Source organism: Anser anser (genome assembly GCF_964211835.1).
Source record: "Anser anser genome assembly, chromosome: 28".
NCBI classification, from domain to species: domain Eukaryota; kingdom Metazoa; phylum Chordata; class Aves; order Anseriformes; family Anatidae; genus Anser; species Anser anser.
In genome coordinates, this window is record NC_139749.1 from 3,007,221 (window position 1) to 3,028,195 (window position 20,975).

Here is a 20,975-nt window from a genome sequence, read left to right on the forward strand (position 1 = left end):
GTCGCACCCCAAGGTGCTGCTGCCCATCGCGGGGAGCGTTGGGGGCAGCGTGGGGAGAGTCAGGCTGGGCTGGGGGGACCCCCCCCCGACCCCAAGGGGCTGGAGCAGCTCTGCCTCCCCACAGCGGGCTTCGGCTAAGCCCCCGGTGCCGGCGGGCGGGCAGGCACGAGAGACAAGCTCCTTACGGCACCCAGGCGAAAGCTCCAACCTCCCAAGCCCCGTGGGAAGCAGGGCAGTGGAAAAGGAGGGTGGGGGGGGGACAGGGGACAGGACCCCCCAGGCCCGCTGCCCAGCCCTGGAAGGGGGCAGGTGCCCCCGGTTTGGGGTGGGATGGGGCCAGAGTCGCCATGCGGGTGCACTCCTGGCTCAATGGCCGTGGGGGGAAGATCGACAACGGGGTTGTGGCACGCTTCCGGGGTGCCCCGTGCCCCGTTGTGCAATTTCCCCCTTCCTCCACCGCGCAGCCTGTTATGTGCCATAAGGAAAAAAACAAAACATAAAAAAAAAAAAACATTTTGTAGGGTCACAGCCCCCCAACAGGCTGGGGAAGAAGTCCCAAAGGGCAGGCAGCTGCGGAGGGAGGAAGCAGCAGCAGGGGGATCCCACGGGGGGCTCCGGGCACCCCAGTGCCACGTGGCTGGGCCGCAGGGGAAGGCGGACGGGGGGAAGTGGGATCCGCCAGCGGCAGCAGGCCGGGCTGCCTCCCGGGGGACGTTTTACTGGGGGGAGCGGGACGTGCTGCGGTCCAGACCCAGGTGCTGTGGGCGGCGGGAGCCTCAGGGGCGTGCGGGGGTCTCCTGCACCCACAGCCCCCCCCCAGTTTGGGGCCCGGAGCCAGGGCTGGGGCGGGATGGGGTTTGGGGGCAGAGGTGGGGGCGTCGGGGTGCGGTGCGGACACGGAGCATCGCAGGGGGCTGCTGGGGTGACGTGGGGGGGCCGATACGGGGGCACGGGGGGGGCACAGGAGTACACCGCAGAGAGGGCTGGATGTGGACGGGGGTGCTTGGGCCTCCACGGGCGCGGACAGGCGGCGGGGGTGCCCGCGGGTGCTAGGCCGCGCGTGGCAGCGCCCGCGCACGAGCGGGCGGGCGGGCGGCCTGCGGCGCAGCGTCCGGCTGTCGAGCCCGTCCGTGTGTCCGTGCACGCCGGCGGGCGCGGGTGAGGCCGGCCGCAGCCGGCCGAGGTAAGCCGTAGCCATGGAGACGTGAGCGGGGATCCGGCGGCCCCCACCGGGGATGCTGCACCCGCCTGGCCCCCCCGGCCGCCCGCCCGCCACAGGTCGGTACCAAGGTGGCTGGGACCGGGATGGGGACGGGGGCTCCTTGGGGTTTGGGGGGGGTGGGGGGGGGGTTGGCTGGTTGTGGGGGGGGGGGGCGCGTGAGGGATTGCTGGGGCCGGGGGCAGTCGCCATAGCGGGGCTGGGCTCTGGGGACTCCCCAGACATCTCCGGTGCAGCTATACAAAGGGGCTGAGGTCCTGAAGCCGAGCAGAGCGTTCCTGCAGCCCGCCCCTGCCACAGCCCCCTTTCTTCCTCCCCTCTCCCCTCTGCATCCCACCACACCCCCCCCCAGCATCTCCCCTTGTGTCCCCCCCCCATATCCCTCCTATATCCTGCACGCCCACCACAGCTGCCTCCCTTTGCCTTCCCCCCCCCACATCCCTCCCCTAGGATTTCTCCCGTGTCCTCCCTGCTTCCCACCACCCTATTTTCCATCTCCCCCCCCCCCATTTTGGGGACAAGCAATCGGAGCACCCCTGCTCTGCTCCGGGCTGCCCCTGCCCCCCGGGTGTAGGAAGCGTCCCCAACGCGCCCCCGGCCACCAGGACGTGGGCAGGTGGCACAGGGGGACCGTGTCCTTCCCCCCCACGGGGGGGGCACCGCCGCCAGCCGCTCGCGTCCTGCCCCGCGCCGGGGGAAACTGAGGCACGGGGGAAAGCCTCAGCAGCAGGAGACCGGTGCCAGCACACCCGCTGGCTTCGCCCTCGCCCGGCGCCGCCGTTCCTCGCCTCGCGGGCTGAGCATGAAGGCCACGGGCAGGTTAAAGTTAAACTGCGTTTCGCGAGGAGGACGCGTGGGTGTTGTCCGCCCCAACGCTCCCCCCCGGCGTGCAGCGAATGTGGAGCGCGGGTGGGAGGGGACACCGGGTCCCCGCAGCGCCACGGCCGCCGGGGGTAAACTTGAAGGCACCAGGGAGAAATTGAACCACCCCGATGCCGAGAGGCCCCCCGGGGTGGGGGGGGGGGCTCCCGCTTCCCTGTGCCAATTCCCACGTGTGCGTGCGGGGAGGGGGGGCTGTAACAGAGCTCCCTGTACGTACCGAAACTGCTTTGGTTTGGGAGATCCAGAGAAGAGACGGTGCTGGGCCAGGGTTTGGCTCCCAGCGAGGCTTCAGCAGCCTCACCGGGGAGGTTCTGCGGGGGGCTCCCCAGCCCCGCCGTGCCCCCCCCCCCCCAAAGCCTCCAGCCTTGCCCCGGAGCCGCTGCTCCCGTTCCCACCCATCCTCCTCCTCCTCCTCCAAGCCCCGGTGGCTCCGGCCCAGGGCAGAACAATGTGGCCGGTCCGAGGCTCTGTGCAGCCCCCGTTTCTCAGCCAAGCGTACGCCAAGTGGGAAATCCGGGGCAGAGTAACCTAGTTTCTGTGCTCACAAGGAGCTTTCTGTCCCGGCCAAGCAAGGTGGCGGGGGCAGCGCTGCCCGCCCGGGGCTCGCTGTGGCGGCGGGCAGATGGCGGCACCAGGGGAGGCAGGTAGGGAGGCCCCGGCGGTGACGGGATGAGGACAGGAGGCCGGGGTTGCCCCCTCACCTTGTCCGCAGCGGGGTGCTGGGGCACCCCAGGCGTGGAGGGTGTCTGGATCTGGTGGGTTTCCGACCCGCAGCCGTCCTGGAGAAGTCTGGGTTGGAGAACGGAGCCAGTGGGGCGGCCGGACTGCTAGTGGGGTGATGCTCGGCCCCGTAGGACTGCCTGTGGGGTGATGCTCGGCCCCGTAGGACTGCCTGTGGGGTGATGCTCGGCCCCGTAGGACTGCCTGTGGGGTGATGCTCGGCCCCGCAGGACTGCCCGTGGGGTGATGCTCGGCCCCGCAGGACTGCCCGTGGGGTGATGCTCGGCCCCGCAGGACTGCCTGTGGGGTGATGCTCGGCCCCACAGGCTGTTTGCAGGGTGATGCTCAGCTCCACGGGACGACGCTCAGGCCCAGTGCTGACCCACACCCACAGGCAGGCGACGCGGCATCACTTCGCTCGAACCCTAAAGGTTTCCCCAGAGCCAGGAAGGGAGCCCCTGTGTCCGGGCACCCCGTATCCCCCCACTTCATCCCCAGGTGGTTGCAGAAAGCACCCCGGCTCCCATCCCGCCTCCCTCCGCTAGGCTTCGCTGCCCTCCTGGGGGGAACGCGCAGGAGAGGCGGGGAGCAGGCGCCTGCATCCCCAACCTGCTGAGGCTCGTCCTCTTCCAGCAGGACTTTCTGGTTCCCAGAGGCCCTGGCGGGGCCACGCTGGGCTGGGCTGGGCTGCAGCGAGCCCTGCCACGAGCCGGGCTTGGAGCCTGGCGGCACGGCCGGACCGTGGCCGGGTGCTGGGCATGGGCCCGCGGGGGCCTCCCAGCCACAGCCCCCTGGGGCCAGGCACCCACTGGGCACCGACGCTGCAGGGGCAGAGGTGAGCTGGCTCTGTCCTCGCCGCCGGAGAGGTAATGCCGCTCGCTGGGGACGCCCGTGATGGGCCCTAGGGACTGAACGGCTCTTGAGGCATTGCTCTACCCGCCTTGTTTCCAGCAAGAGCTGCAAAAAGAGCTGCGAGGGGTGTGTGTGTGGGGGGGCTGTGCGCTTTCCCCTCTATTTTTGTGGCCTCTTCCGCCACCAGCAGCATGGGGGGGTCCCTCACGGGGATGGGATGGGCTCTCCGGGGCCCAAGGCAGGTGCATCCGGACGCCCCCGTGCTGGGGATTCGCGGTGCAAGGGGCCCGGCGATGTCATCGTCTGCGCTGCGGTGGCAGCGGGAAGCTCTCGCCCACATCTGAGTGCACAGCTCGATGCGCTGGGGCCCCGGCCCCCCCCCCCCCCGCCCCGCGCTGAGCTCTGGCTCGTTTCCGCTCGCCTCGGGGGGGGGGACACGCAGTCCCGCTGCAGCTCCCTAACCCTCGCCCCTTCCCGCAGGGACGGTGCCGGGGCCCCCGAGAGGCGCGAGCCTGCCGCCCCCCGCCATGCCCGCAGCCGCCCTCCGCCTGCTCTGCGGCGTGGTGGTGCCAGCCGCCATGCTCTGCGCTGAGCCCCTGCCCCGCGTCGCCTTCCCCAGCGGTGAGTGGGGCACGGAGAGAGGAAAAACGGTGGAGGGGACGGGGACAAGGTGGCTTTGGAGCGGGGAGCGCGGGCTTGGGAGTGCCTCTGTGCCCTGGGAGGAGCGTCTGGTGTTGGGCACCCATGGGTGGTGGCTGGTCCCCAGCCCGTCAGACTTCTCGTTAGCCTTGTGTGGGGCCAGGGAAGCGGGGCCACGGCCGTGGGGCTGGGAGGGGTGGCAGCCAGGTGATGCAGACGGCTGCAGGGCTGAAGCAGGGGCACGTGAGATGAGGCTGGCTGCCACCCAAGCTCTGGCAGAGGGATTTTGGCACCCACCTGGCAGCCGGGGATCTGCTCGGGGCCACCCCGTCCAGGGCAGCTTCTGCCTCTGGGGCGTGATGGAGCTGGCGAGGGGTCCGGAAGGCTCCTCGTGCCCTGCCCGTGTCTGTACGGATGGTTTGGCACAGGCAGGTCCTGGAGGTGTCTGGAACGGTTGCGGCCCGGCGGCGTGTCCGAGGTCTGCACCCCGCAGCCATGTCCTGCCTGCGCTGCCACTTCCCCTTCCCCACGCAGCCATTTGGGGAATTGTAAAATCTCCCTCTTCTTTTTCCCTGTTTCTGCGGCAGACGGCAGCCTGCGGAGCCCGGCTGCCCGTGGGGACGCCGCAGGGAACTGCGAAGCCCCCAGACACCCCACCAAGCCCGAGGCTGGCCCCGCAGGCGCTGCCCCGCAGCAGCGGGGGCAGAACCCTGCAGCCTGCAGGGAAAAACCACCCCAAATCTTTCGGGGCAGCAAAGCAGCTTCCGAGGGGCACGGGCTGGAGGGGCCTCGCGGGGTGGTGAGGCCGGCTTCTGCTGCAGGGCCTGGATGGGAGCGAGGAGGGGAAACGGGGACCCGCAGAGGGAAGTGGGCACTGCACAGCGTGGGCTGGGGAAGAAGCTGCCGCCGCCGCATCCATCCGGACCGGCGGCGGCGCTGGGGCGTTCGTGCACCTCCTCGGCGTCCCCTCACCCCGCTCTACCCCTGCCAGGGGACCCCCGGAGGACCCTGACCCGCTTCAGCCAGGACAACGTCTCCCACTACGACATCTTCCTCCTGAGCGAGGGCGAGGAGGAGCTGTACGTGGGGGCTCGTGACAGGGTGCTGGCCCTGGCCGTGGGCGCCCCGGGCACCATCCATGCCAAAGCTTCGGTGAGCGGCGGGGTTGAAGGGTGCCCCCCCCACACCCCCCAGCCATGCCTCAGTTTCCCTGCTCAGGCTGGGCAGCTGTGGCCGGGCTCCCTGCCTGCTTGGCAGCTCTGGACCCTCTCAATTCCCTCCCCAGATAACGTGGGGACCCACGGCTGAGAAAACCTCGGAGTGCGCTTTCAAGAAAAAGAGCCGGGAGGTGAGAAAGCACTGCGGGGTGGCCCGGGGGGGGCGGGGGGGGGGACGACATTGGTGCTGGCACTGCAGGGACTCTCAGCCCCCCCCCTTCTGCTCTTTCCCCCATGCAGACCGAGTGCTTCAATTTCATCCGGGTCCTCGTGGCCCTGAACCAGACCCACCTCTACGTCTGCGGCACCTACGCCTTCAGCCCGGCCTGCACCTACATCGTGAGTGTCCCCGGGGCTGGGGCTGGGGAGGGGGACGCTGGGTGCCCCCCGCTGCCGTGGCGCAGCCCCGTGATTCCTGCGCTGTCGGTGCCAAAACCGTTGGCAGGATTTGCCCCTGCCGGGTCCGATGTGGGTGGCAGAACCCCGGTCCCTGGTCCTGACACCCCTCCTGCCTCCGCTTCCCTGCTCTTGGATCACTGCAGCTCCTCCGCAGTCCGTGGAGCACCTGCAGCCGTATTTTTGCAGGCTTTGGGTCCGTTTGCACTCTGAAAATGGGTTTTTCCTCCCTTCCCCGCAGCACCTGGAGAACTTCACGCTGGTGTCCAGCGGCAAAGGACAACCCTTCCTGGACGGGAAGGGCCAGTGCCCCTTCGACCCTCAGCACACCTACACGGCCCTGCTGGTGGGTGAGTACGGGGTTGGCAGCCCCCAGCTGGTCCCCCGGGAGGGTTGAGGGGCCGGGGGGGGGCCACCCCCATGCCCGCTCACCCCCGTGCCCGTCCCCGAGCAGACGGCGAGCTCTACGCCGGCACCATGAACAACTTCCAGGGCAATGAGCCCATCATCTCCCGCTCGCTGGGCAGCCGCACGCTGCTCAAGACGGACGCCTTCCTCCGCTGGCTCTCGGGTGAGTGGGGACCCGGATCCTGCAGGGTCCCCACCGTCCCCCCCCGCCACCCCGGAGCACTGGGGGGGGCCTGCGGGACCCCCCTCCAGCTGCAGCACCTCACCCCTGGCCGTGCCCCGCAGCCGATGCCGCCTTCGTGGCTTCCGTCAGCATCCCCAGCGATGACAAGGTCTACTTCTTCTTCGAGGAGACTGCCGACGAGTTTGACTTCTTCGAGCGGCTCCTGGTGCCGCGGGTGGCCCGTGTCTGCAAGGTGGGACGAGGACGGGGGCAGCGGGGCCGTCTGCACCCCCCCCCGCCCCCGCCCCCAAAATCTGAGCGCCCACCCCGCTCCCACAGAGCGACGTCGGCGGGGACAAGGTGCTGCAGAAGAAGTGGACGACGTTCCTGAAGGCGCAGCTGGTGTGCTCGCAGCCCGGCCGCTTCCCCTTCAACGTCATCCACCACGCCTTCGCCCTGCCCCGCCGCGGCGGCGGCGGCGCCGACTTTTACGCCGTCTTCACCTCGCAGTGGTAAGGCCCCAGCACCCGCGGGTGCCCGTGGGGGGTGCCAGGGACCCGTGTCCTCAGCGCTGTGGGCACCGTGCTGTCCCCACAGGCAGGCGGGCAGGGCGGGCAGCGCGGCCGTCTGCGTCTACAGCCAGGAGGCTCTGGAGAAGGTCTTCGAGGGCAAGTACAAGGAGCTGAACAAGGAGAGCTCCCGCTGGACCGTCTACAGCGGCCCCAGCGTGAGCCCCCGGCCCGGGAGTGTAAGTGCCGCCTGCCCAGGGACGAGACCCCCCCTGGCGCCCAGTTCACCCCAGCGTGCCCGTGCTGGTGGCCGTGCCTCAGTTTCCCCGTGCCAGCACCGACTCTTCTCCCCCCGCAGTGCTCCATGGGCCCCTCCTCAGACAAAGCCCTGACCTTCATGAAGGACCATTTCCTGATGGATGGGAAGGTGGCCCCCGCCCAGGGGCAGCCGCTGCTGGTGAAGACGGACGTCAAGTACACGCGCATCGCGGTGGACGAGACCCACGGCACCTCGGGGGCCGTGTACCGTGTCATGTTCCTGGCTACCGGTGGGTTTGTGCACAGGGAGCCCGCTCGCCCGTCCTGTGCTGCCCCAGTCCGCTTTCGGGGTTGGAGACGGCCCCCACGGTGACCCCCCTGTACCCCGACAGAGGAGGGTTTCCTGCATAAGGCGGTGGAGCTGCCTGCAGGCCCCCACATCGTGGAGAGCATCCAGCTCTTCAGCACGCCGGAGCCGGTGAAGAACCTGCTGCTGGCCCCAGGGAAGGTAGGGGATGGGGACAGGGATGGGGAGGGGAGAGGGAGAGGGACAGAGGATGGGGACAGGCATGGGGAGAGGGATGGGGATGGGGATTGGGATGGGGATGGGGATGGGGATGGGGATGGGGATGGGGATGGGATGGGGATTGGGATGGGGATGGGGATGGGATGGGGATGGGGATGGGGATGGGGATGGGGATGGGGATGGGGATGGGGATGGGGATGGGGATGGGGAATGGGACAGGGATGGAGATGGGAACGGTGAGAGAGACAGGGGTTGGGAATGGGGACAGGGATGGGGATGGGGATAGGAACAGGGACAGGGATGGGAACAGGACAGGGACCCGGCCAAGCCACGGCTCAGGCCCCACACTGCTCCCTCCCCAGGGCATCCTCTACATCGGCTACTCCGGCGGCATCCTGCAAGTGCCCCTGGCCAACTGCAGCCAGCACCGGAGCTGCGCTGAGTGCGTGCTGGCACGAGACCCCTACTGCGCCTGGCACATCGCCCGCAGCTCCTGCCAGCCTGCCCAGGCTGCCAGCGGGGACAAGTGAGCTGGGGGATGGACGCAGCGGGGGGATGGACGGGGGGCCAGGGGGGATGGGGAGGACCGCGGCGCTGACACCGCTCTCCCGGCCGCAGGAGCGGGTGGCTGCAGGATGTCGAGGCGGGGAGCCCAGGCGCCGTGTGCCACCGCGGGAGGAGCCTGGCCATGCCGCACACCCACGGCGCGCACGAGGGGCCGCCGGTAGAGAGTTGAGTAAGGGGGATGCACGGGGGGGGGGGGACGGCGTGGGGGAGGGCGGGGGACGGCGGGGACGCCAGCCTGCCTTCTCTCCCGCAGGTCTCAGCCCCCCGCTCAACGCCGTCGTGCGCCTGCCGTGCCCCCGCCACTCGGCCCTGGCCACCTACAGCTGGCAGCAGCCGGGGGGCTGGGGGGGCTCGGCGCTGCTCCCCAACCACACGCTGGTGGTCATCATGCAGCGCGGCAGCGCCGGCACCTACACCTGCCAGGCCACCGAGAACGGCTACACCTGGCCCGTGGCCCGCTACCGGCTGCAGGACCCCAGCGGGGCGGCCCCCCAAGACGGACTGGCCCAGGAGGCCGCCCCCGGCAGCCCCCGCTCCTACTGGCCCCAGTTCGTCACCGTCACCGTGCTGCTGGCCGTGACGCTGGCAGCCGCCGGCGGCCTGGCCCTCGCCGCCTACTGCGACCAGCTGAAGGCCAAGAGCAAGGTGCAGGGCTGCGGCGTGCCCCGCAGCCCCCCCGGCCGCCCCCGGGAGAAGGCGCCGCTCAACGGGGGGGCCCGGGAGCCCCCCGCAGCCGGTGAGGAGGAGCGAGGGGGCTCCCGCGCCTGCTGCCTGCAGCTGGACGGGGACAACGGCCCGGGGGACAGCACCGACACCGCTCGGCTCCCGGACACGGCGTGATGAACGGGCCCGGTCCCCCGCCGCCATCACCGCTTCGGCCCCGCCGGGGCTGGGGGAGGCCGCGGGAGCTGAGCCCCCGCTGGGCCATGGAAGGAGGGGGGAGTATGAATGTGAAGTTTTTTGGTTTTTTGTTGTTTTTTTTTTTGGTTTTGTTTTGTTTTAATTTAATACAATTGTTTTAACATGTGATAACATTTGGCCATCACGGCGGGCGGGGGGAGCGCCAGGGCTGGCAGGGAGGTGGGGAGGGGGCAAGGGAGGGACGCGGGGACGGGGAAGGGGTGAGGACGGGACGTGGGGATGGGGACAGGGCAGGGCACGGGGCTGCGGCAAGGCCACGGCCGTGGGGACGGGGCAGGCCGGGGACGTGGCTGTGAGGGGGTGGCGGTGTTGTCCCAGCCCCCCCACAGCCACGGCGCCCCCAGCCTCGCCCTGGGGCCCCCCCATTTTCCTTCCGCTGCCCTGAGGGCTGCCCCCCGCTGCTCGCTCGGCTGCGTTTCGCCTTATTTTTTTCGCGGAAGGAACGGCTGTAAATCCTCCTGCTCTTTGTACAGCTTTATTTTGTATTAAAAACCAAAAGGCACCGAGGTTCTTCGGCTGGCTCCAAAGCAGCTCGGGACCGCGGGGTGGGCGTGCGCGCGTGGGCAAGGCGGGGTGGGCGAGGTGCGGGGGAGATGTTTGCACGCCTCGCTGCGAGTCGGCATGGGGCGCTGTCCCTTTAAGAGGAATTATTTGGCGCTGCCCCTTTAAGAGGAATTATTTAGCGCTGCCCCTTTCAGAGGAACTATTTGGCGCTGTCCCTTTAAGAGGAGCTGTTTGGCGCTGTCCCTTTAAGGAATTATTTGGCGCTGTCCCTTTAAGAGGAATTATTTGGCGCTTCCCCTTTGAGAGGCGCTGCCCCTTTAAGAGGAATTATTTGGCGCTGCCCCTTTAAGAGGAACTATTTGGCGCTGCCCCTTTAAGGAATTATTTGGTGCTGCCCCTTTAAGAGGAACTATTTGGCGCTGCCCCTTTAAGGAATTATTTGGTGCTGCCCCTTTAAGAGGAACTATTTGGCGCTGCCCCTTTAAGAGGAATTATTTGGCGCTGCCCCTTTAAGAGGCGCTGCCCCTTGAAGGCGAGGTCCCTCTGCGCATGCGCGCTCTCCTTCCTCTAGTCTTCCCGGAGGGGGGCGCGCGGAGGCGGCCGCCATGTCGGTTGCGGCCGGAAGCACGCGGGTCCCCCTTCCGGCGCGGCTTCAGCCCTTCCCCAAGATGGCGGCGGCGGGCGGGCGCTGATTGCTCGAGCGGCTCGCGGGGGCCCGACGCGCTGCCGCCGCCGCCGCCGCTCACTTCCGGCGGGCGGGAGCCGAGGGGAGGCGGCCATGGGGCGGCGGGAGCGGCCGGCGGCGGGGCCGGGCGGGGCGGGGGCGTCCCGGCCACCGGCCTGAGGTGAGGGAGGCCGGGGGGAGGCTCTGGAGGGGGGCGGGGGGGGGGGTGAAGGGTCGGGGGGGGCGAGGCTGGAGGCTGAGGGGAGTTGGGAAGTGGTTGGAGGCCGAGGGGGGAGGCTGGAGGCCGAGAGGGGGGCTGGAGGCTGAGGGGGAGGCTGGGGGGGGGCTGAAAGTTGGGGAGGGGTTGGAGGGAGGCTGGGAGGAAGGCTGAAGGCGCTAGGAGGAGGCTGGGGGAGAGGCTGGAGGCTTTGGGGGTCGGGGGTAAGGTGGAGGCTGGGGGGAGTTGGGGAGGGGCTGGGAAAGAGGTCGGAGGCTGGGGGGAGCTGAGGGAAAGTGAGGAGGGGGCTGGAGGCTTGGGGGGGAGGCTGGGGGGTGTGGGGGGAGGCTGGGGCGGGGGCTGAAGGTTGGGGAGGGGTTGGAGGGGGGCTGGGGGAAAGGCTGAAGGCTGGAGGGGCTTGGGGGAGGCTGGAGGCTGAGAAGGAGGCTGGGGGGAGTTGGGGAGGGGCTGGGGAAGAGGCCAGAGTCTGGGGGGACTGGGGAGGGGTTGGAGGCTCAGGGTGTCGGGGGCTGGGGGGGTGCTGGGGGCTGAGGGGGATTGGGAGGAGGCCGGGGGTGCTAGGAGGAGGTTGGAGGCTGGGACTGGGGGGGGGGGGGGGCTGGGGTCTCTGAGTTGCAGGACCTGGCTTGGGGAGGGGAAGGGGGGACGCTGTAGGGGGGCGGTCTGCGGGGGGTCTGGGTGCTCAGAGGGGAGCTCAGGACGTGGAGGAGGCTGGGGAGGCCCCAGGGAGAGGCTGGGGTGGAGTCCCCTGGGGGAGGCTGCGAGGGGAGCGGCAGCGGGGTCCTCGCTGGGTGTTGTTGTTGGGGGGGGGGGGGGGGGGGGGCAGGGGAAAGCGGGGCGGGAGTGTGTGGGTGAGGAGGTCGGGGCCTCGCCGGGCGGGATGGAGGCTGTGAGGGGATGGAGGCCGCGGGGCTGGGAGGGGGGGGGAACGGGGGACACACGCCTGGGCCGGGCCAACCCGCGCCGTGACCTTGAGCGGGTCCCGTGCCGCGCGCGCTCGCTGCCTCTCGGAGCGTCTCGGGTTTTTTTTTTGGCCGCCCCCCCCCCGTTCGCCTCCCGACCGGCGGCACCGAAACGGCGGCGGGGCCCCGCGCGGCTCCTGCGCCCCGCGCTTGGGGGAGCACCGGTCTCCGAGCACCTCGGCCTCGTCGCTCGAGGCGATGCAAAACCTCCTGGAACTGCAAACCTCCGGGGCTCGGGAGGCCGCCCCGGGGAGGGGGGGGGCGGAATTTAAGGAGGGAAACGTTCCGGCTTTGAAAAACGAGCTGCCCGCGCCGGCCGGGTTCACCCTGGAGGGACGCGGTTGATGTTTTAGGACGCTCGCGTCGATCCGTTCGCTCTCGCGCTTTTTGTGGGCGAAGGGAACCTCCGGAGCGTCGCGGGAGGCAGCGGCTCACCCGGGGCCTCCCGGCGGAGGCGTTAGCGTGCGGAGCGCGAGGCGTCCGGGGGCTGGCGGCGCACAAAGGCCCCCGTCTTTCCCTCGCCGGAGGCTCGAATTTAACCCCGGGTGGAGCGGGAGGGGTCTGGAGGGCGCGATCGGAGGTTCAGCCCCTCGGAGACCGAGCGCTTCCTTTTCTCTCGGCCTCCCTGAATTCACCCTAAGGCCGCGACTTTTTGGCCGCCGCGGGAGCGCCGCCGCGAGCAAAACTCGCCTGAGCAGAGCAAGGAGACATCGCTGGCGATGCCAGGCGTTCCTTCCCTCCTCGTCTCCCGTCGGGGGAGGAATTTAGTGCTTTTTCTGGGCTTCGAGTGACATCACCTCTCTAATTCAGATCCTGAGTGAACGAGGTTATCAATAAGCGCCCGGGGAAAGCGCGGTTATTTCCCCGGGGAGGTTCTGCCTTGAATTCCAAACACGAAGCGCCGTCGTACGAGGAACGAACAAGAAAACCGCTGGGTTTGGGTTTTATTTATTCGTTTTCCTCCCGAGGACTTCTCGCAGCAGGTGCACCTCCCGCGCGGGGAGCTCTGTCCTGCGAGGTCTGGTTTTGGGGTGGCAGAGGAATTCGGAGGGTGGCCGAAATCCCGACGGTTGCACCAGGGAGAGCTGCGTTGGCCAGGCTTGAAATTAATTGCTTTTAAATAAAGCCCGACGCTGGCGGGGCTCCTGACGGGAACAAAATCACGTTTTTATAGGTTCCGCGCAGGCGACTCCTGTGTGGGAAGCTTTCCGCCGGCTAATTGCGCGTTAACGAAGCGCTGAGGCTTTAATTAGGGTGAAGGCGACACGTCTCTGGTTTAGACGAGCCGTGGTGTTTGTTACGCGTTAGGTATCAAGCCAACTGACTGCCGATGGCCTGTGGCTCCCTGCGAGGCAGGTAAAAGAGCGTTTTCCCCGCTCTCCTGCCTGGACCCAGCCGCCCCGGGGGTACTTTTAACACCCCTGCCCATCAGCAGGCCCCGTGGCAGCGCGGCTTTCTGGCGTTAAGTAAATATTTTGTTGGCAACTAGGCACGGAACCGGGCCGTTGCTCGCAAATGCCTCCCCCCCCATCGTTTCGTCATCGTAATTTCCTCTCCGTGCCAGAGGTAAATAACGTCTGGTCGTTTGGTCCTCGCGTTTCTGACCGGGTCTTAAACTAACCCGGTCCTTAAACTGGCGCGGCTGCGGTCGGGCCCTTTCTAATAACGTAGCAGTTCGTTATTCCTGGAAATTAAAAAAAAAAAGGGGGGGGGGTTCTAAAAAAGAAAGCCCTCGTGGTCAGTGACCGTCAGCTTTCGGTCCTGTGAGGGAGTTTTTCTTTTTGCCTGCGCGCGCCTGGCCCCACAAGAAGGTCGCCTTGTTCCGAGCCTGCTCCCAGTCCCTCAGCTCCTGGGACACTGGAGAATGAAAAGACATCCCTTGGCTGGGATTTTTTGTGCCTTGTTCTCCCGTTGTTGCTCCTCCTTTCGTGACACTCCCCCCTTCCTTCACTGCCTTGCGTCACCCTCCAGCTTTAGGAGATGCCCCGAAATCTGCGTCTGATTTTATGCTTCGTGCAGGGGACCTGGGAACGCAAGCGGAGGCTTCGCAGCGTGTCGCTTCTGTTGTTGTTTCATTTCGTTTGTTTTTCTACAGAGCCTGGAACCCGCAAGTGGCATCCTGACCCCGAGGAGCGTCGCAAACCCGGGATGACCGGGAAGAAGCCGCTTTGGTTGCCAGCCCGTATCCCCGAGTGCTCGTTAACAGGTAGTGCTCGCTGCTGGGGCAGCGCTCTTCCTCTCCAGACTGCTTTCCGAAGCGTGGCCAGCTCTGCAACAGGGTAGTGCGGAGCAGAGCGGGAACCGTTACGTGCGCAGACCGCTGTTAGCGCCGCAAGTCGCTGTGGTGCCTTCAGAAAGCGCTGCTGTCGGCCGCGCGTCGCGGTCCTGCTCCTTGGGGTTACCGCAGCGGAACGGTTTATCCACGGGCTCTCTGGGAACTCCACCAGCGTCAGCCAAGTTAGGCGTTGGGGGCTGTTTAGTCTCACTCGAGTTCTTCGTCGTCTTCTGAAAGCGTCTCTGTTTTTTTTTTTTCAGGTGCCAGCGCGTCCGATCTCGAGAGGCGCTCGAGGTAGGGGAGCTGGGCCTGGATCCATTCTGAGCTTGCGAGGTAGATCTGGGGCACGCCATCCGTGCTGCCGCCTCCCCAGGGAGTCATGGAGGACAAACGCAACATCCCCATCATCGAGTGGGAGCACCTGGACAAAAGGAAATTCTACGTCTTTGGGATTTGCATGACTATGATGATCCGGGTGAGCGTTTACCCTTTCACGCTCATCCGGACGCGACTGCAGGTCCAGAAGGGCAAGAGCCTCTACAACGGGACCTTCGACGCCTTTGTGAAAATCCTGCGGACAGAAGGGACGGCTGGGCTCTACCGTGGCTTTTTGGTCAACACTTTCACCCTGATCTCCGGACAGTGCTACGTGACGACGTACGAGCTCACTCGGAAGTACGTGTCCCGCTACAACAACAACAACGCCGTGAAGTCTCTGGTGGCGGGCGGCTCGGCCTCCCTGGTGGCCCAGAGCATCACGGTGCCCATCGACGTGATCTCCCAGCACCTCATGATGCAGAGGAAAGGGGAAAGCATGGGCAGGTTCAAGGTGCAGAACCAGGACGGCAAGCGGATGCTGGTCTTTGGCCAAACCAAGGACATCATTGTGCAGATCTTCAAGGCCGACGGTTTTAGGGGTTTCTACAGGGGCTACGTGGCCTCTCTGCTCACCTATATCCCCAACAGCGCGGTCTGGTGGCCCTTCTACCACTTCTATGCTGGTAAGTGCCGGGTGGCTTCGAGCGTGTCTTGTCCCAGCAGACCTAGAAGGCCCTTCGATCGCCTCTGAAGCTGCGGGAGCAGCATGATTTGCTTTCTCTGTTTGATTTGGGGTGGGAGGAGAAGCTGGTGAGAACGAGGAGCTGGATCTAATGGAAGTGAATCCTGCAGATGTCGGGCGGAAGCCTGGCAGAGCAGCCTTTATTTTAACGCAGTTAAAGAATAGGGGTCCGAGTGCTAGAGGGCTTCAAAACAAGGAGGCTCTGGGCGAGAGGGGCTTGGTGTGGCTGCTTTCACCCCTTCTGCTAGTCCCAAATAATTCTTGCTTGCCGCATGGAAGCGAGGTGGGCCGTTGTGTGGCACCAGGCAGAGTTTTGAAGTCACTGTGCGAGTGTCGTTTGTGTCGCAGTTCACGTGGGCTCAGGAGTCTTGTACGTGGCAAAAAGGCTTCTAGGGCTTGAAATTCCGGAACAAACCCAATGACGGGCAGAAACAAAGGCCGGTCGCCTGTGGTTATGTTTAACATCATGCTCCGGTTCCCTTGGGTTTCAAACTGGCACCAAGCGTTGTGATATAAATCTTGTGATATCCTTAACGCTGTTTTCTCTCTCTGGCTCAGCTCTGGTAATGCTTGGGCCGTTCCCAAGTACTGAAGGTAACTGGCCAGGTGACGTTCCCCATGCTCAGTAATCCTTTAGGGCTGTCATGCAGCGATCTTCCTAAAAGTGATGATAACGGCAGGCTTGGATCTCGCTGGGCGAGGCTTTCCCTGTCCAAGGCAGCAGTTTTGAATAGCAAAATCCGCTGTGCTGGGTGGCAGGAGTTTCACGAGGAAAAGATTCAAAAGCCGACTTCTAAGATCAAGCAACCGAGCGTTGGTAGGGAAAGAATGCAGCCTCCCCCAGATATTTGCTCTCTTTCCTGGTCTCCTACGGTGGAAAGCAAGGCGATGCTGAACCTGGGCATCGGCTGTCGGTGCGGCCCTGCTTCAGCTGCTTTTCCAGCGCTCTGTCCCTGTCCAGAGTGCAGGTCTTGGCTGCCAACAGCCGCGGTCACTGAACTTTCCTCGGGGCTCAAAGTACACCGCTGGCTGCGATTCAGATCAGGTGTTCTGGGTCACAAACAGAGCGGCTTCCTCCTCTCTTCCAGCTAGGCACAGCAACCAAGCCATCCAAAAAAAAAAAAAAAGAACCAACAGCTGGGACTTCTGGACTCTCTTCTATGCAAATTTAACTCATAAAAGTGTGAGAGGGAGGAGACTCGAATCCTGTTTGCCAGCTAGTCGAGGCGGACTGGGGAAATTCCTGGTGTGAACTGCGTGTGGTGCTTCCCTTCGTGGAGATCCCACAGCGGGATGTCACGCTGACGTTTCTTGGATGACCTGCCGGGTAGTGGTGACTGCTTCGGGGATCTGTGAAGCTCTGCAGGCAGTTTCTGCTAGTCTTGTCTGAAGGCTTCCCCCCTGCCCGTTAAAGGCACGGGGGGGATGTTTCCGTGCCCTGTTTTGGGGACATACAGGCTTTGCCCAGCAGGTCTGAGAGCTTGCGTTTGAGCCGATCAAAGGCTGACGGAACGCCGAGCCCCTGGGATGTTTACAGGCCTGCTCCCTCCGCTTTGCCAACTTCCCTGTTGATTTAGAAAGCGCCAGGTGGATGTGCTGTGGGAGGAGAGGCGGCAGGTGGTGAATCAGGAGTTCTGCCTGCTGTAAATTAGGCTAAATTAGCACGTGTAGTTACAGAACTGATAAGCAGCCGCCTCTCTGACACTTTATTCTCCCTCCTGTTCTCAGAACAGCTTTCTAGCTTGACTCCTAAGGACTGTCCCCACCTCCTCCTGCAAGCGATCTCGGGGCCGCTTGCGGCTGCCACCGCTTCCACGCTCACCAACCCCATGGACGTCATCAGAGCTCGGGTTCAGGTAAGATTTCTGCCTGCTCGGCGTGTCTCTCCGCAACAGCAGCGTGACGCAGGGGTGGGGTTCGCTCTCTTTGATCTCTGTGGCTTCAGGTAAGCTGTTCCCCTTCTGTCTGTCCGTGGGCTGTTTCGTGCTACCGTCTCCCTGCTTAATTTGCACTTGGCATTAGCAGGAGGCAGCTAAGGGAGCGAGGCTGGCTTCGCTGCCCGGTTGTTCAAATAAGGCTCCCTTTCCAATGTGGCGTATTTCAGGAGGGGAGAGGCGCTTCCAGCAGAGCTGGTTTTAGCAAGACTTGAGCTGTCGCGTCGGTCCAGCACCTACGAGGAAGGGGCAGACGGAAGGAAGGAGGAGGCAGGTCTAAGAAACCCGCTTCCCGATGCCTCTGTAGGGCTTGCTGCTTTTTTTGTCCCCCCCCGTGGAAGTTCTGGACACTCGATAAAGGTTTTTGGACCAGCTGATCCATAGCATTCAGAGCCTTCAGTTGGAGCAGAGCCCCAGAGCAGCTCGGGGTGAAATCTAGCAGCTCTGTGAATCTCTCTTCTGGCTTTGCAGGTGGAAGGCAAGAGCTCCATCGTCCTTACCTTCAAACAGCTCATGGCAGAGGAAGGTCCCTGGGGCCTGACGAAAGGTCTTTCTGCCCGCATCATCTCTGCCACTCCCTCCACCATCGTCATCGTGGTGGGGTACGAAACTCTGAAGAAGCTGAGCCTCCGCCCGGAGCTGGTGGATTCAAGACACTGGTAGAGGCAGATGGTGGGAGAGAAACCTTCTTCTGAACCCTCCGGATTCGGACCGTCACGGTTGAAAGCTCAGGAGAGGCAGTTGCTGTCTCCTTTGTCTCTAGCTAACGTGGAGTGAGTTTTCACAGTACAAGGCAGAAGCAAGAGCAACCGCAATTCACCTCTTTAGATTTGATTGCAGTTCAGTGCTCTGCTGCTCTTTCTGCTCAAAACCATCAAAAACGTGACCCTCGGCGATGCTCTTGGCCTGTGACAGTTCATTCAAGAGCAGCCAGATGTGTGAATGAACCCTGGCAAATTCTCGATTCCCTTTTTTTTTTTTTTTAAATTAAAGACTTACTGGTTGAAGCAAAAAGCCAGTTTGTTCTTTAAATTATTTTAATCTTTGTCAAACTTCCAAGCAGGGGAATCTTAACAGGCTGCAGCAGAGCCCTCTGGTGGGTTGTGTGCTGCCTGCAGTTGTACTGTGGGAAGCTGGAGAACTAGACTAGGCAAGTAACTTTCCCCACTCACACGCTTTTATTGCTAGAAGGTGTGAGAAGAGAGTAACCTGGAACCACTTAAGACCTTACTTCCTGCATTTTAAATAGATCTGTACATACCTTTTTTTGTATATTCTTGGAAATGTTTCCTGTCTCTCATCCTTCACACGGCAAGCCTTGCTGATAGGCAAGGTAAGGGTCGAGCTGGCTGTTTGTAATTAGTTGATGGCAATTTTGACACCTATGTTTTTAACGTTATTTAATTTAATTATTATTTTTTTTTTATTTCAGGGAAGCTTATTCTGATTTCTGGGGGACTGAGTGGTTGTTCTGTGGCCTTGTTCAATGTGAGTGTCAATGCTGCATGTTCAGGGTGGCTGATGCCACTTCCCACCTTTAGTTAGTTTAAGCGAAAACAAGCGCAGAGCGTGGAAGTGTCAGATTGCTGTGCTGTCAGCAGCCAAGACGAGAGCTGAGCTTGACTTGAGCTACAACTGGATGGGAGGTAGGGAAGGAAAAATCTTGTACTGGCTTTTGATCCAGTTCAAACCTGACTGGCATGTTCATATTGAATAAGAAGTAATGGTTTGCTAATACACCGTAAGCTTAAATCCTGCTTATCCTGTTCGGGAAGGACAGGGATGATTCTTCGCACACTCTTGCCGGATCAAACTCTCAAGCTATGGTGTGTTTCTTACGTGTCAAAAACTTGCAGCTGAACAGTGAAGCAAGAGGCTGCTGCTTGGGGAGGAGGAAGGAAGGGATTGTTTGATTTCACCCCGCTGGTCTCAGCGTTTGAGATTTGCCTCTTAGGATACCAGCCCTCACGTAGTGCTCAGCCCAGGTAGTTGTAAGTCTGAGAGGGGAGGAGAGACGCTCCCAGCTAACCGCTACGTTGCTGCCTCGGCTCCTCTCACCGCCGTAGCAAGGGATTCTTGGCTGTGGGGTGGATCCCACCAAACCGTAGCTGCCGCCGGGCTCTCACTGTCTCTTTGTCAGGGACCTGCTCAGCGTGGCTCTTGCCCGATCCCGGCGTCTGCAGCTCAGCCAGCACAGAGACGGCGCCGCAGCTGCTGCCACAGGCGGAACGCGCACAAACGGGGGCTGCTGGAGTCAGAGAGTGACTTTTATGTTCGAGGGCAGAAGCTGGCTCTAAGATGCAGCGCTCCTTAATTGGGTTGCGGATGAGTCATCAAAGACCTTTTAATCCCACTTCTAATTGTTTGCAGCGTTGAGCAAGGTGATGTATGCCTCAGCCACTGGCAGAGCTGTTAAAGCAGCGTGTTCTGCGAGCTGCTCTTCTGTTGCATTTTGGTTCTTTAATTCCCTTGCAGTCAGCTCTGTAACAGCTGATTCTGCTGTAGGAGTAGGAACAGTGGAATCGCAGGATCGCGAGGAAGTATTGTGAGTTTGTGGTAGTCCTGTTCTCATGCAAAGGCTGCAGGAATGCCAATATTAAAACAATAATCAGCCTTTGCCGATTACCAGCGGGGTAAATTTTGGTGTGTCAGGGGAAGCAGCAGACACCACGAATGTAGGCAGATGCTCTCGAGTTTAATATTTCTCTCTTAACCAGAGTAGTTCTCGGTAACTAATAAACTTTGAGACCTTCAACTTGATGCCTGAGCTTGAAGCGAGTCGGTCTCGGTGTGCTTGCCAAGGCAGTCTGCCAGTTCCTGTCACTCCACAGCAACGCTTCCTTATTTTTAACGCTTTGCCTTCTAAGTAGCACTAGGAGGAACCTCCCCGGCAGAGACTGACCGAGAAGACGCTGGCAGTGACTATGCACAAAGCCAAGCAAGCCAGAAAAAACACGGGCTGAAGCACCCAGGTAGTACCTGAGAGGGTGGGTCACTGTGAAACCCACGTCCTGACCCTCCGTTGTGAAACGCTGCTAGCTCTGGCTCTCTTACAAGCAGTGGAGTATCTTTACGAGTAAAAATGTGTGTGATCTCGTTCTTTTCCTTCTCGTTCTGTGCTGAGCTGGGCCTGCGCTCCCTCCTTTAAGCTGCTCTGGGTGGGATCAGGGGTGGGCGCTCGATGGCTGAGCCTCAGCCTGCTCCCGAAGCTGGGGGCCTTGCTGGTGTCTGGCTGCGGGACCGGGGTGCCCAGGGCTCAGAGGATGAGCCTCGCTGGGCGGATTCCCCCGTGTGTCCCCCAGTCATCCCCCCATCACTCTCCGTGTCCCCCCCGTGTCCCCCAGTCATTCCCCGTGTCCCCCCAGTCACCCTCTGTGCCCCTCCCCGAGTCCCCCAGTCACTCCGCTTGTCCCCTGTGTCCCCCCCTATCCCTTCCCATGTCCTCCCAGTCACTCCCCTTGTCCTCCTGTGTCACCCCGGTCACTCCTTGTGTCCCCCAGCGCCCCCCCTCTGTCTGCCCAGTCCTTCCCCATGTCCGCCCCAGTCATAAACAGTGTCCCCCTGTCACCCCCCGTGTCTCCCCATCACTCCCCTGTCAACTCCCCATGTCCCCTCCAGTCACTCCCAGTGTCTGCCCAGTGTCCCCCTGTCCCCCCATTGCTCCCCGTGTCCTCCCAGTCACACCCAGTGTCCCCCTCCCTCTGCCCCCCAGTCGCTCCCCCCGTGTCCCTCCACGTGCACTCCCATCGCCGCCTGTGTCCTCCCCATGTCCCCCCCAGCACTCCTCGTGTCCCTCCCTGTCCCGTGTCCCCCCAGTCACTCCCCACCACCCTCCTGTGTCCCCCCCAGTGTCCCTGTCCCGCCATCACTCTCGTGTCCCCCCCATTCCTCCCCCCGTGTCCCCCAGTCACTCCCCATCACTCCCCGTGTGTCCCCCCAGTGTCCCTGTCCCCCCCATTCCTCCCCCAGTCACTCCCCACCACCCCCGTGTCCCCCCCCCACTGTCCCTGTCCCCCCATCACTCTTGTGGCCCCCCCCAGTCCTCTCCCCGTGTCACCCCG

At 63.6% G+C, this 20,975-nt stretch overlaps 2 protein-coding genes across 8 annotated transcripts; both read left to right on the top strand.

Moving 5' to 3' along the window:
* Positions 1 to 644: 644 nt before the first annotated feature.
* SEMA4A (semaphorin 4A) lies at positions 645 to 9,385 on the top strand. 5 transcript variants are annotated; one of them, XM_083813100.1, is made up of 15 exons: positions 645 to 755; positions 4,154 to 4,294; positions 5,304 to 5,464; positions 5,598 to 5,660; positions 5,770 to 5,868; positions 6,167 to 6,275; positions 6,380 to 6,496; positions 6,619 to 6,749; positions 6,836 to 7,008; positions 7,094 to 7,244; positions 7,364 to 7,553; positions 7,656 to 7,771; positions 8,152 to 8,315; positions 8,408 to 8,520; positions 8,610 to 9,385. In XM_083813100.1, the coding sequence occupies exons 2-15, from the start codon at positions 4,201 to 4,203 to the stop codon at positions 9,194 to 9,196; spliced, it is 2,268 nt and encodes a 755-aa protein (XP_083669226.1). In that variant the 5' UTR covers positions 645 to 755; positions 4,154 to 4,200; the 3' UTR covers positions 9,197 to 9,385. The 5 variants fall into 5 exon arrangements, with proteins under 5 accessions (XP_083669226.1, XP_083669223.1, XP_083669224.1 ...); XM_083813097.1 differs by lacking the exon at positions 645 to 755 and adding an exon at positions 976 to 1,278; XM_083813098.1 differs by lacking the exon at positions 645 to 755 and adding an exon at positions 1,708 to 2,745.
* A 909-nt stretch (positions 9,386 to 10,294) lies between these two features.
* On the top strand, positions 10,295 to 20,013 carry SLC25A44 (solute carrier family 25 member 44). Of its 3 annotated transcripts, XR_014575711.1 has the most exons (6): positions 10,333 to 10,626; positions 13,741 to 13,851; positions 14,181 to 14,921; positions 16,709 to 16,836; positions 17,386 to 18,247; positions 18,347 to 20,013. XR_014575711.1 is itself a non-coding variant. In XM_083813162.1 (5 exons), exons 3-5 carry the CDS (start codon positions 14,300 to 14,302, stop codon positions 17,296 to 17,298), a joined length of 1,053 nt encoding a protein of 350 aa, XP_083669288.1. In that variant the 5' UTR covers positions 10,295 to 10,626; positions 13,741 to 13,851; positions 14,181 to 14,299; the 3' UTR covers positions 17,299 to 17,354. The 3 variants fall into 3 exon arrangements, 2 of the variants coding, with proteins under 2 accessions (XP_083669288.1, XP_083669289.1); XM_083813162.1 differs by lacking the exons at positions 17,386 to 18,247; positions 18,347 to 20,013 and adding an exon at positions 17,085 to 17,354 and having other exon boundaries at positions 10,295 to 10,626; positions 16,709 to 16,925; XM_083813163.1 differs by having other exon boundaries at positions 17,386 to 20,013.
* The last annotated feature ends 962 nt before the right edge of the window (positions 20,014 to 20,975 follow it).